This window comes from Chrysoperla carnea, chromosome 5 (genome assembly GCF_905475395.1).
Source record: "Chrysoperla carnea chromosome 5, inChrCarn1.1, whole genome shotgun sequence".
In the NCBI taxonomy this organism is placed as follows: domain Eukaryota; kingdom Metazoa; phylum Arthropoda; class Insecta; order Neuroptera; family Chrysopidae; genus Chrysoperla; species Chrysoperla carnea.
Window position 1 is genome coordinate 47,931,679 of NC_058341.1, and position 12,953 is coordinate 47,944,631.

The 12,953-nt window shown below is 28.3% G+C and overlaps 2 protein-coding genes across 4 annotated transcripts in view; both read left to right on the forward strand.

Annotated features, from left to right (window-relative positions):
* LOC123300913 (sialin-like) overlaps positions 1-4,632 on the forward strand; it is a 35,307-nt gene extending 30,675 nt beyond the window's left edge. For all 3 annotated transcript variants that reach the window (XM_044883590.1, XM_044883589.1, XM_044883591.1), the window contains exons 6-8: positions 2,417-2,696; positions 2,770-3,011; positions 3,336-4,632. In XM_044883590.1, the coding sequence (XP_044739525.1) occupies positions 2,417-2,696; positions 2,770-3,011; positions 3,336-3,512 (699 nt within the window). In that variant the 3' untranslated portion in view covers positions 3,513-4,632. The remainder of the gene's footprint in view (positions 1-2,416; positions 2,697-2,769; positions 3,012-3,335) is intronic.
* A 1,024-nt stretch (positions 4,633-5,656) lies between these two features.
* On the forward strand, positions 5,657-8,177 carry LOC123300906 (2-hydroxyacyl-CoA lyase 1). The gene is made up of 5 exons (XM_044883573.1): positions 5,657-5,839; positions 6,021-7,034; positions 7,092-7,277; positions 7,339-7,577; positions 7,636-8,177. The coding sequence occupies exons 1-5, from the start codon at positions 5,789-5,791 to the stop codon at positions 7,853-7,855; spliced, it is 1,710 nt and encodes a 569-aa protein (XP_044739508.1). The 5' UTR covers positions 5,657-5,788; the 3' UTR covers positions 7,856-8,177.
* The last annotated feature ends 4,776 nt before the right edge of the window (positions 8,178-12,953 follow it).

Genomic DNA, 12,953 nt, shown 5'->3' on the forward strand with positions numbered 1-12,953 from the left:
TTTCCCAGAAAAGCGGGTAGATCACAGCTAGTTATATTCATAAAGTAGTATATCGCTTCCATGGAAAAAGCTTCAAATAAAACTCATTGTAATTTTGGCAAGGACTTCTGGGTCTTAAAATTTTAAAAATGATAAGACTGCATTGTTTCGATTTTCTTTTATATTAATAAATAAAAAAATTTTAATATATAACTACAATTAAAATTGCTTAGAAAATTTTTCTTTTCAAAACATGAATTCAAAGTTTTATTATTTCAAAGAAGAATATACTTTTATTATCTTTTATAAAAATATTTAATTATATTATTTAATAATAGTTAGAATTAATAATTTAATTATAAAAATTTAATTCACTTAAAACGATTTAACTAAGTTAATTATGAAAAACACCTATTAAGTGACCCAATTACTTCTTTTTAATTAATGCCTTACCAATATGGTGTCTATAAGCAAAAGTGAATCAGAAACAAGATCTAAATATCAATTACAGAAGTCAAGTTGAAGTCAATAAAAAATGTCTTAAATGTTTGTAGATCAAGGAAGGTTGAGAATGTCTTTAGAATATAAATAAGTAATTTTACGTATAAATTCAATTTATTGTTCATCATGAAGGTAAAATGGTAATTATTAACAACTCTGCCTAAATGATTTTTATTAAAATTGGCAATAAAAAGAAGTACATACTTTAGATTTTTTAGATATCCATAAATTAGAAGAATTTTTCCACTAGTTTTCATTCAAACCTCGTTTCAGAGTAATAAAAACGAAAATGATGCCACCGGCTGAAATTGGTTCCAAAATTATTTTTCTACAGTTATCTATACTTCATAGCGATCTTTTTAATACAATATTAACAGCTTATTGAACTTTATAAAGAACTTTATCTCTGTCATGTCTTGCTATGAGGTAGTTTCCTGATGTCGAATTTGCCACATTACCCATAAAATTGTAAAAGTAGACTTAATACGATAACAAAATTTAAAAGTTAAATTAAAATTGATTAAAATATAAAGAAGTTAAAAATAATTCAAAGATTGTTATCTCTCTCTTTTTTGAAAAACGAAATTTTATATGTAAACCCTATGGCGTTATCGTGCAATGACGTCACTAGTCGATATTTTCCTCTTTATTTAATTAGAAGTTTTAAACATTCATATTTTTCGTATTTCCAAAGATTTTCAAAAACCAACTTCACTTTTCTATTCGTAAAGTGGGAATTCTTCATCTGAAGTGATAAAAATAATTAAGTCAACATCCCCATTATAATCCGATTTGCATTATAATAATAGAAAACAAAATTTTCAATTTTTCCAATCAATACAAACCTTTAGAAAAAGTATACCGCTTAAAAAAAATCGAAGAAATTCGATAAATAAATTTTTTATTCAATTATGGTTCTCGGCCTGAACCATGGTTCTCGAGCCAGACATCAGTTTCATACAGCTTTAATACCGTAATCATAATTTTCTCGCTTATGTTTCATCAGTGGCCGATTTAGGGAAAAGTTTAGAGAAAAAGGCAAAATCTATAAATGGGCTTTTTCTAGTGTCCCTTAATGCACTTTGTGCCCCCTTGTGGTGCCCTTCCATAAATTAGTTTTTTCCCTTTTGCACTTCGGGCCCGTAAATGCAGTTCAGAACGACTTGTGGTGCTCTATTTCGGAGGTCCGGTGGTCAACTGCTCCTTTGTCACCTCATAAATCCGCCACTGAGTTTGATAAAATTGGTCAATAGCATCCATCATTTCTATCTGAAAAATTCGAACAAAAAAAATTTTTACAATTTTTATTGATCGTTTTACTTTAATAATTTTTAATCGTGAGTCAAATTTTATTGATTTCTTGATGAAGATGTAGAATACAAAAACTTTATGGCCTATAAAAGATGATTAACAATGACAATTAAACAAATAACACGAACTTTATATTTGCAACCTTGTTGTTAATTATAATATTTTTAAATAATCAATTGAAAATTGCACAGAAAAAATCAGTGATAAACTATTTGTCCATGGATGAAAAAAATAAAAACTAATTAGTTGTCATTTTTTAGCGATTTACCTACAAGATAAATCTATAATTATTGAATTATTTAATAATAATTTTTATTGATGTCAAATCAATGACGGTATAGCAAATGGTTCTTCTTTTTACGGCACTGATTTTATCTAAAATTACTTGTATCTTCCAAAAATCGCTAGTCACATTTTTCTAACAGCAGTCCGGATACCCGGCTATTAAAAACAATCGAAAAATAATTGGGTGAATCTATTAATGCTCCTTCTCCTACTCCAAGCTTATTGAAAATTAGTTTAATTGACAAATAATATTACGACGCGACGGTTTAAATCCTTTGCATTTTAACATTTTATTAAGATTTGATTATTGAAGATAAATGTTTTTTTTTTTTTTTTCCAGCGAAGAGCACCATACGAAAAAATTGTAAAATCAGTACCATTTTGGGCACTTGTTACTCTTCATGTAGGAAACTCGTGGGGTCTATATTTCATGTTAACAGTCGGTCCAAAATTCTTATCTGAAGTATTAGGATTCAATTTACGAAATTCTGGAGTTTTATCCAGTTTACCATCGACAGCACGATTCGTATGTGCCTTTATTTTTGGATATTTTGGTGATATGATCCGCCAACGTGAACTTATGCAAACAACAGTTATACGTAAAACATTCTGCTTATTTTGTAAGTCTATTTGATTCGGTTTATAAAGATTTGAGTACATTAATTATTAACTAATACATTTACGTTTTTCTAGCACATATCATACCAGGATTTTTACTCCTTTGTCTCCTATTTACTGGCTGTGATCATAATTGGGCTGTGGCCTTGTTAACAGTATCACAAGGTTTTAACGGTGCATCGACAGTAACGAATTTACAGAATGCACAGGATATTGCACCAAACTTCGCTGGATCTCTTTATGGATTTATGAATTCATTTGGAAGTATTGCAGGGATTTTAACGCCAATGATTACTGGACAAATTACCAAGCATAATGTAAGATTAATTTAATATAATTTATATTTACCCTATTTTATGAAAGATAATATTTCCTGGCCATGTTCCCTTTGGCAGAATTTTTAATTTAACATGATTTTTAATCTTTCTCTTAAATCTCATCATTCTTTCTCAAAGATGATTGATTAGTCAAAACTTTGTTCATTTACTCCCTAACCAGACCTGCATAATGCGAAGTTGATCCTTTCCCAATACCAAGATGACCCCAATTGACTTCGAGTATGTTTCGAAATTGATTCGATATTAACTCAGATCTACCTACTCTAGTTAAATTTAATCTAATCCAAATTTTATATGTTTTAGAATGATATTCAAAGTTGGCACATTGTATTTTCAATTGGAGCTGCAGTTTATTTCATTACCACAGCAGTATTTTTATTATTAGGCAGTGGAGTTGAGCAAGAGTGGAATAGAGAGGAAAAACCTGAACCAAAAAAAGATATTGAAGGAAAAGTTAATGAAGCATTCACTAATTGTTAATATTTATTTTAGTTTTAGACAAATTTTTTTTAATTTTAGTCAATTTTTTTAATGTTAATTTTTATCAATATTATGTATTTTCTGACTATTTAAAACACTAGAATCGCAATTATTAACGATTAAGTTCAATATATTACCTCCTTAAGTTAAATTCCGTTACGAAATAATTTTAGAAAATCTGTTACATTCATTATCCCACTAATCGATCTCATACCTAGCCAAACGTAATAACTAGAAAAGTCCCCCCAAGTAAAAGGTTACTCCTCTCCTCTCTGCTGAAAACGACCATAATGAAATATTGAAAGAGCTTATTGATTTTTAATCAATAACAGAATACTTAATCGGCACTAAATTAAACGAACATTTAGTGCCGATTTTTTAAATTTTATCGTTAACTAATGTATAAACAAGTTACCAAATCGCGGTTAGTGCACACAAATCCAACAAACATAATCTAGCAAACAGCTGTTTTCAATTAAAATGAACCGGAAATTGAGCTCCTGATTCTTTTTTATTGAAATAAATCCAAAATTTCGAATCGGAATGAAAGAGGATGAATTTTGGAATGAATTTGAATTCAAAACTATAATTGGAGAACGAGAATGAATCGAAAACTTTGATTTCCGACTAGTTTAACAGTTTCGTCGAAAAAAAATACATAATTTGTTCACTAGGCTTTTTATCAATAGGTAGTTTTCCCTACTCAATAAATTACACTGATGAAAACTTTAAAATGAATCCAATTTTCATTTCCAAGAATGCTAAATTCACATCATATTTTTGGCGTTAAATAATAGTTCAATATTCTGCAGAGAATAGCTTGTAAGGTACCTTGCCGAATTTATGAAAAGATTTTTAAAATTATTTCGCTCGTTAAAGCTATTAATTAATAAAAAATGTTTTGAACTCATTTTGATGTTAATTAGAATTCAATACATGATTTTGAGACACATTTTCGTAAAACCAGAGTACCGTTTTTATACAAAAGTACAAAGATCTATATGTTTTAAAACTTATTTCAATATAAAAGATTGTGACTTAATCGTAAATTGTGACCTTCGCCCTTAAGACTGTACAAGATAAAAAAAATTGTAAATATTTTATGTATAAGTACTTCAAATTCCGACGAATTATATGTAAAAAAGTAAATAAAGAAATTTTAATTAGAAAGTGTTTGCTTTTGTAGTACCTTTACCTACAGGCTTTCAGATTTCCTCGAAAAAATTGAGTATGATCGCTCTAAAAACGGAGAAATACATTTTATACAAAGGCTACTCGTAGGATTTTTGTCATTTTTGTTTTTCAATAAAATAACAAAAAAACCAAATAAACAAAGAAAACTGAATTTCTCCAATGAATCAAAAACAAAATCAGAATACTCGCATGCAAAAATTCGTCTAATTTGTCAAAACTAGAATTTGGTTTTGGTTTTTTTTTTGTTTTTCGGTTTGTAAAATATTGATTCAGGTCTTTTTTTTGAAATGCTGGCTGTTTTGGGGGGGGGGGGCATGACCCTTGTGACCCCCCCCTTAGATCCGCGCCTGCATCCCGGAGCAAATTTTTCAGTCGTTATTATTCAACCAGATTTACGTGTTTTTGGATTATTTATGATAATTAGGATCAAACTAACATAAAAATCCAGCTCATTTGAAGGTTGGGTGTGTATTTTTCCATATACCTCCAGAATCACTCTGAAATAAAACCATTTTCATGATATTTAGAGCCCAAAAACATAAAAATCCAGTTCTTTTAACTCAATCGCTAAATGAACCCCATTTTTGTATTTATTTAGACTTTGATGATATATTTTTTTTCGTGGAATATTAATCCAAAGGATAGAGAATAGCTTTGCTAAAACGAAAAAGTTTTAAAACACTCGATAAATGATTTTATTGTTTCGTGCGACTTCAATTATAACAATTTATTTTATTAGTTGATAATTTCCAAGGACATCCATTTGAATTTTTATAAACCACTTTTCATTTCATTAATATATTAATGAATATTTATTTATATATACATGTTTAGTTAATATGTAAATACAGATTAAATTAATTATTTATGTATTGAAAATAAGAATAAACATATTACAATGAATATGCAAAAATTTAATGAACTTTATAAAAAATCTAGTACTCGGTTCCAAATTCCAGTTGTACTAAACTACTGATAAATATCAAATTATAAGGTGAATTCAATTGTGAATAAAAACAGTTATTTTGTGTTTGGCTTTGAGTCAATTTGTTGCAAAAAACAATTTAACATAAACTTATAAAATGGCAGACATTGATGGAAATATGATTTTAGCGAATGCTTTAAAAGAACAGGTACATAAAATTCAATTTATCTTTTGTTTTCCTATTTTGTTTTTTGTTGAAAACAATTAATGGAACGAAATTGACAGACAATTGTTAATATTTATTTTGTGACGCAATCTGACATACATTGTTACCACTACACTAAAAATAATATTGGCGGTAATTTTAAAATATTTCATTATTGTGTTAGGGTATTGAATATGTTTTTGGAATTGTGGGATATCCAGTCATTGAATTTGGTATGGCTGTACAAGCCGCTGGGTTAAACTATATAGGAATGCGAAATGAACAATCTGCATGTTATGCCGCTCAAGCAATTGGATATTTAACTGGAAAACCAGGTGTAGTTTTGGTAGTTTCTGGTCCTGGCTTACTTCATGTTTGTGCGGGTATGGCAAATGCTCAAGTCAATTGTTGGCCATTGTTAGTAATAGGTGGTTCATCGTCACAAGATCAAGAAGGAATTGGTGCTTTTCAAGAATGTAATCAAGTCGAATTATCTAGGCCATATTGCAAATATGCTGCTAGACCAGCCAGACCACATTTAATTCCAATGCATGTTGAAAAAGCAGTCCGCTTAGCTACCTACGGACGCCCGGGATGTGCGTACATTGATATGCCTGGTAATATACTAGCTGAACGAGTTCCTGTTGAAATTATTAAACCATATTATCAAAGCCCCCCTTTGGAAAAAGTATGGCCTGCACCATCAGTTATTGAAACTGCTGTACAAGCACTTTGTAATGCAGAAAGACCTTTAATTATTGTTGGAAAAGGTGCTGCGTATGCCCGGGCTGAAAAAGAAGTTCGCCAATTAGTAAATTCAACAAATTTACCATTTTTACCAACTCCAATGGGAAAGGGGGTTGTTGATGATAATGCTCCACAATCAGTTGCATCTGTCCGAACATTAGCATTGCAAAAAGCTGATGTTATACTTTTATTGGGTGCTCGTTTGAATTGGATGTTACATTTTGGTAGATCACCACGTTTTGATCCAAATGTAAAAATTATTCCAGTTGATATTTGTGCTGAAGAACTGAATAATAGTGTATTAAATCATGTATCAATTCAAGCCGATGTTGGCCCTGTGGTAGATCAAATTACAAAAGGATTACAATCACGAAAATTTGTTTTGAATAATAACCATCTTTGGTGGAAAACTTTAAGTCAAAAACGTGAAATAAATAAGAAAACTGTTATGGTAAATATTTTTATAAAATTAAATTGAATTATTGTCTTATTGGAATCAAACTTTCAGCAAATGGCTTTAGATGTATCAGTTCCACTCAACTACTATGCTGCTTTCCATCATATTCAACAAGTATTACCCAAAGATGCGATTATAGTAAGCGAAGGAGCCAATACAATGGATATCGGTCGATCAATTCTTTTGAATACTTTACCTAGAAGTCGTTTGGATGCTGGAACTTTTGGAACAATGGGAGTATGTACACTTAATCTTATATTAATTTAAATTAGATTCTAATTGTTTTGCATTTTTTAAGGTTGGTCTCGGTTTTGCGATTGCATCAGCATTTTATTGTAAGCAATACGAACCTAGCCGAAAAGTTATATGTGTTGAGGGTGATTCCGCGTTTGGATTTTCTGGAATGGAACTAGAAACAATGTTTCGATATAAATTACCAGTAATAATTATAATAATTAACAATAATGGAATTTATAGTGGGGTAGACGATGATCTTTTTAAGGACTTACAAGATTCTGGAGAAGATATTGCTAAAATGTACGAAATGAACTATAAAAAATATTATATAATAAGTTTAATAATTGTTATTTTTTAGGATTGCTCCGAGTTTATTATCAACAAATACACATTATGAAAATATGATGCAACTTTTTAATAAATCTGGCTATTTTTGTAAAACTATTCCGGAAATTCAGATAGCTTTAAAAGAAGCACTTAAAGTAACAGATCATCCTACAATTATAAATGTTATGATTAATCCTAGTGCTGATAGAAAACCACAGACATTTAGTTGGTTAACCGAATCAAAATTATAATTTTTTCTGTTTTTTTGGAGTTCGTTTTTTTGTTTTTACCAACCAAAGATTTTAAGGGTGCCTTATGGAATTATGGATTATATATTTGGAAACACTTACACCAAATTTTAAAGTATTTCTTGCATTACGGCGATCCGTGAATAGGTCGTTCTATGAAATTATTAAAATGAAAATAATTTTATTTGATACTGGCTAATTTCGACCATCATTTACGTTTCAATAATTACGTACTTCGTCATAAAAACGAATCACTATACTGTAAGAAATGATTTGGAACTTTGTGTGAGTGTCTCCAAGTTTAAATATATTAGTACTTTTTTTTGGATTTGTATATTTTTTACACTTTTAAATCAATAAATTTTTTATTCAAAATCAGTCTTTTTATATATTCTTTTCATTTTTTGGATATTCTTTCACATTTTTTTGGCATTAATTGTCATCGGAACTGATACCTGGTATTAAAATCAACCGTTTAAACTCCGAAAGTAAATCTTGATAGGTTTCGGATGTCTAAAATGTTAAATACTGATAATTAAGATTTAGAAATTCTGATATTTCAATTAATTCTTACCGTTTGTATCGACTGTATCAACGATCCATCACTATCAACCATTTCTAGTAACTCATCCAAATTCGTATTTCTGTAATAAAAAGATAAATTAATAAATTGAAATTGAAAATTTTTAAAGTAGTATACATACAGAACATTTATTAATCCATTTATTTCATTTATTTCTTTACGAATATCTGCAAGTAATGTACTTTTTTCGGCTTTAATTTCTTCAAATTTTTCCATTTTAAATGTATTTTTTGGGACTGCGGGAGGATACTTTTTTGGAGCACTTAAAGAATATATATTTGAAATAGTATCTAAAAGGAAATCTAAGGAAATGATCACAGATTATAATTTATTACATAAATTAAAAACCATAATCTGTGGAAATGATTATATGAAAGAAAAACAAAATAAAGATTAAAAATTTATAATCATAACCTAAAAAATTTGAAAACTAAACAAAAGGAAGCTCTGACATCTGTTAGTAATATTGACAATTAATTGGTACAGGTACCTATACCTCAACTCGTGGCTATAATCGTTTTGTTGAGCGTCTACACGACTTTTTAGAGCTAAAAAGTAGATTTTCTCAACGAATTTTAAGATTAAAATGAATGAAACAGTAAAAAAAAAAACGATTTTTTGACAACGCTGTAATAAGCCCTAATTAAAATACAAAATACACTGATCTATCATCTATCTTTTTATTTTATATGATGTTGATACTTGTTCAAAACAGAAGCATTACGTAATTGTAAATGGAACTCGATAAGAACAGATTTTTCAAAGAGGATTTTTTTTCTCACTACGCCAAATTACAGAACTTAACTAGAACATTCACACTACTATATTTTATCTATGATTCCCGTTTTATCTTTCCTCGGATCAATAGCTGAATCTCGCGTGAAATCATCTTTTTGAAGAGATTTTGAAACTTTGAATGGTATAAAAAGAAATAAATACACAGGTAAATTCAAATAAAACTTATGTATATTTTTGTATAGTATGCCTACATGTATTTTTTCAATCCAACAATAATTTTCAAAAAACACAATCACTTCATTATTTAAAGAAAGTAACAATCACATGACAATAATAATAATAAATTACTACATTAAAAAAAAAAATATTAGAGTATTTTTTTAAAAAACATAAACACTGGAAAAAATATAAATAACAAAAATAGCATAACAATTAGACTGTGAGGGGAGAATAGAGGTAATTAAATAAGTTGTAGGATAAAAACAACATGTAAAAATGTTAGCTTAAGAGTTGTCAGGCCTAAAATCTACGCCAAATTCACAAATTATTGATAATTTGCCCTTACAAATGACTCACAATCAAATGTCAAACAATTTTTCTATCTGTTCTTGGTTTCTCCAATAATCTTACCCTCTTCTAAAGAACGTTTAGATAATCGATAGAGATAAACTTAAATACCCAAATTGATTTTTATAAAGTAAATTAATTGATTTATAACTTTTGTTTGAAACATTTTTGTTGTTGTTGAGAAAAGGAATAAATTCGACACATAAAGGATACATGAACCTATATCGTTTGATTGCTATCGTAGCTATTTGGTTTTGAGAAAAAAATGTTTAGAATACCTAAAGGTTACCAGAATTTATATGTGGAAAAACGTAAAAATATTTTTTAATTTAGATTCTGTTTGATTTTAAGGGCTATTTTAATAAATTCTCTATCAAAATGACATAAGTTTTGAGCCTGACAGTTCTTTAGGCTATGTCTCAAATACCAAAAGGTTAATTCCTTGTTAATATTTTTATACTACACGAATGGAATAAACTAAAATTTTAGACTTTAGCTATACCCCATTCAAACGTTTTTTTCTTCTTAAAAATTGGCTCAAAATATTATTATATAATTCTTAATTATACCGTTACCTTAAAATTAATTTATAATTAAAAAGTTCCTTCTCTTTTAAGTTTTATTTAAAAATAAGTAGTTTGAAATTATATTTTTGAAGACCAAATAATCAGTAATAAAATTAACTCAAAATGTGGAAATCGGTTATATTACAAGTACGTTTATAGATTTAAAAAGTGGTCCACCATATATTTGAGCTGTTAAAAAAGTCACAGATGTCCGTGAAAAATCTACAAGTTAAATCATTAAAGTAATATTTATCTTTTTTTAGCAATCATTGCATCATCGGATCTGATGAGCATCGCACTTTCCTTTTCGGGAAGTTTATTACAATAACATGCTGTAAGTGAAATTCTTGAAGATAATTCGAAGAGTTTCTTAGGAAAAAGATAAGAAAGTCTTGTTTTAAAAGAGCCCCGTGTGATACATCAATTGAATTTCTTCTGAGGTATGTTTTTTTCTACACTACTAATCAAATTATTTACACCGAGGTTAAATAGAAAATGATAGTCTAAGACGCTGTAATAGCACTATCTTTTTCTTTTTAGACTGAGAAAAAAATAACAGACTACTATAGCCACATTTTATAAGATAAGTCCTAGTTTAATCCATTTTCTTATCTAAAAAATGGTCAGGACGATCAAACTTGGAGTTAAATAGTTAACTTTACTCATTTTCATAGTACACAGATTTTTTTATGCCTCAATCAATAGCAGAAATAATGTAACTTCAATGATAAGCTTCCTAGATTTTCTATAGACACCCACGACTAGGGACTCACGTAGCAGTTCATAACACCAATCGTAAGCCTACAAATTATTCTAGAAATTTCCTTTTGCAATTTAAAAACTTAAAAAAGGGTTTTATCTCTTTTATGTTTAATTCGGGTTAGTAGTAACAGAACAAAAAACCTTAAGTTTGAGGAAAAAACAGGAAATTTCAAAATTTGTATTTAAATAGAAGAAATAGCGTCAAAATAAGATGGAACACTTTTTTTGTATTAAAAATCCAACTGAAATACGTATTTTTTCAAACTTAACACCATTTCGAAGTAAAACTACACAGCTTGGCGTTATTTTTTTTCATTTTTTTCTTTAAAAAGACAATCATAAAGAATATCACCATCTATTTTTCATAAATATGTACGTCTATAATATATATCTAAAAAACTTAAGTCTGTTTATTTATTTTGAGATTTCTTTGTTTTCTATAATTTCTTTTCTTTGAGGAGCGTATTTTTGTAATATGTTTTGTTTTCATTTGTATTTAACTATTATAAATGAATAGAAAAATTATTCGATTAGAAACAGTTTAAATGCTTAAGAAAAGTACAAAATTGTTCATCAGTTTTACGAGATTGAGCCATTAGCGATGACACCGATGTAATTTTTAATAAAGTTTCCATCCTCATACATCGAATACAAAATGCTAAATCATAAATTAATGAAAAAACATCTTAGATTTGCTTATTTTTTGGGATAATGAAATTACAGTATTTATTTTTTTACGGGGATTTTTACGCTACCCACTTTGTTTTTTGAAACGAAACCACTTATCTTTTTAACATATTTTTGTTCTTTTTCACCAAAAAATTAACATTTTGAATATGAAGGTGGAAACTTTTGAAAAAATTGTGCTGTATATTTGGTACGCCTGTCATATTGAAATAATGGGTCTGCTCGGGCGAACAAAGTTAGTGAACTGAGTTAAAGCACTTACTTAGTTTTCGCTCGGAATACATTGCTAATTCTAACTTAGCGTATTTTTCATGATTTTATTTATTATTTCACTTTACTTTCTTATTTTCACGCTGAGTGTCTTGCGTAGCTTACTAAGAACCCTGCTCGCCCAAACTCACATAATATGTTGTATAAGTTTGAAAATACAACTGAATTTCATTTGTATTTTCCACTGATCTTTAATATACATCGAAAAATGGATATCGTCACAATATCCGTTAAGCTAAGGAGTAGTATATTAAAGACAAGTGGCTTTTTCAGTCTTGTCATTGATATTGCTTTGTAAGTAAGTTTTTCGAGTGTGCTTAAACCAGTTAACTGTGTATAAGCTTTGGTTTTTTTCTACTTAAAACTGATGAATTTTTTCCACCTGGATTGAATTGGTGTAATTCATTGTCTGAGTTTTTTAAGAAAACTTTAAAAACAAAATTAACAACTGATGTTTTTTGAAAGCCGTTTTTATTTTACGTTTTTAATAAATATATTTTATATTGCACAAACCGGCCAACGACGATAATTAACGAACGCTACCTCGTATAATAATTAAATTTTTTTTGTTTAAAACTATTATATATTGTAAATTAATGACTAAATTCAAAAAAATAATTATTAACCTTATATTTTACATAATGAACAACATTTTTTTTTTTTGCATATTGCCGCCAAATCGTTTTCAAAGATGGCGAATTTTATCATATATCTATGTTTTTTGATTTTTTCATCTTTTTTTATTTTTTAAATATAGTATTTTTTTTTTTTTTTTTTTTTTAAATATTCTCGTATTCCTGCTTTCAATTACATTGGATTTGTTTTTTGAGTAGGTAATTAAATATAATTTTTTTTTTGGTAAGTATAGAATAATGATAAAAATCTACACATCAGTTCGAAAAAAATTTATTCATCTACATACTATTTT

Coding starts and splice junctions, on each gene's coding strand:
- LOC123300906 (XM_044883573.1), top strand. CDS start 5,789: ATGGCAGACATTGATGGAAATATGATTTTAGCGAATGCTTTAAAAGAA. Junction 5,840..6,020: donor CGAATGCTTTAAAAGAACAG/GTACATAAAATT, acceptor TTATTGTGTTAG/GGTATTGAATATGTTTTTGG. Junction 7,035..7,091: donor TAAATAAGAAAACTGTTATG/GTAAATATTTTT, acceptor TCAAACTTTCAG/CAAATGGCTTTAGATGTATC.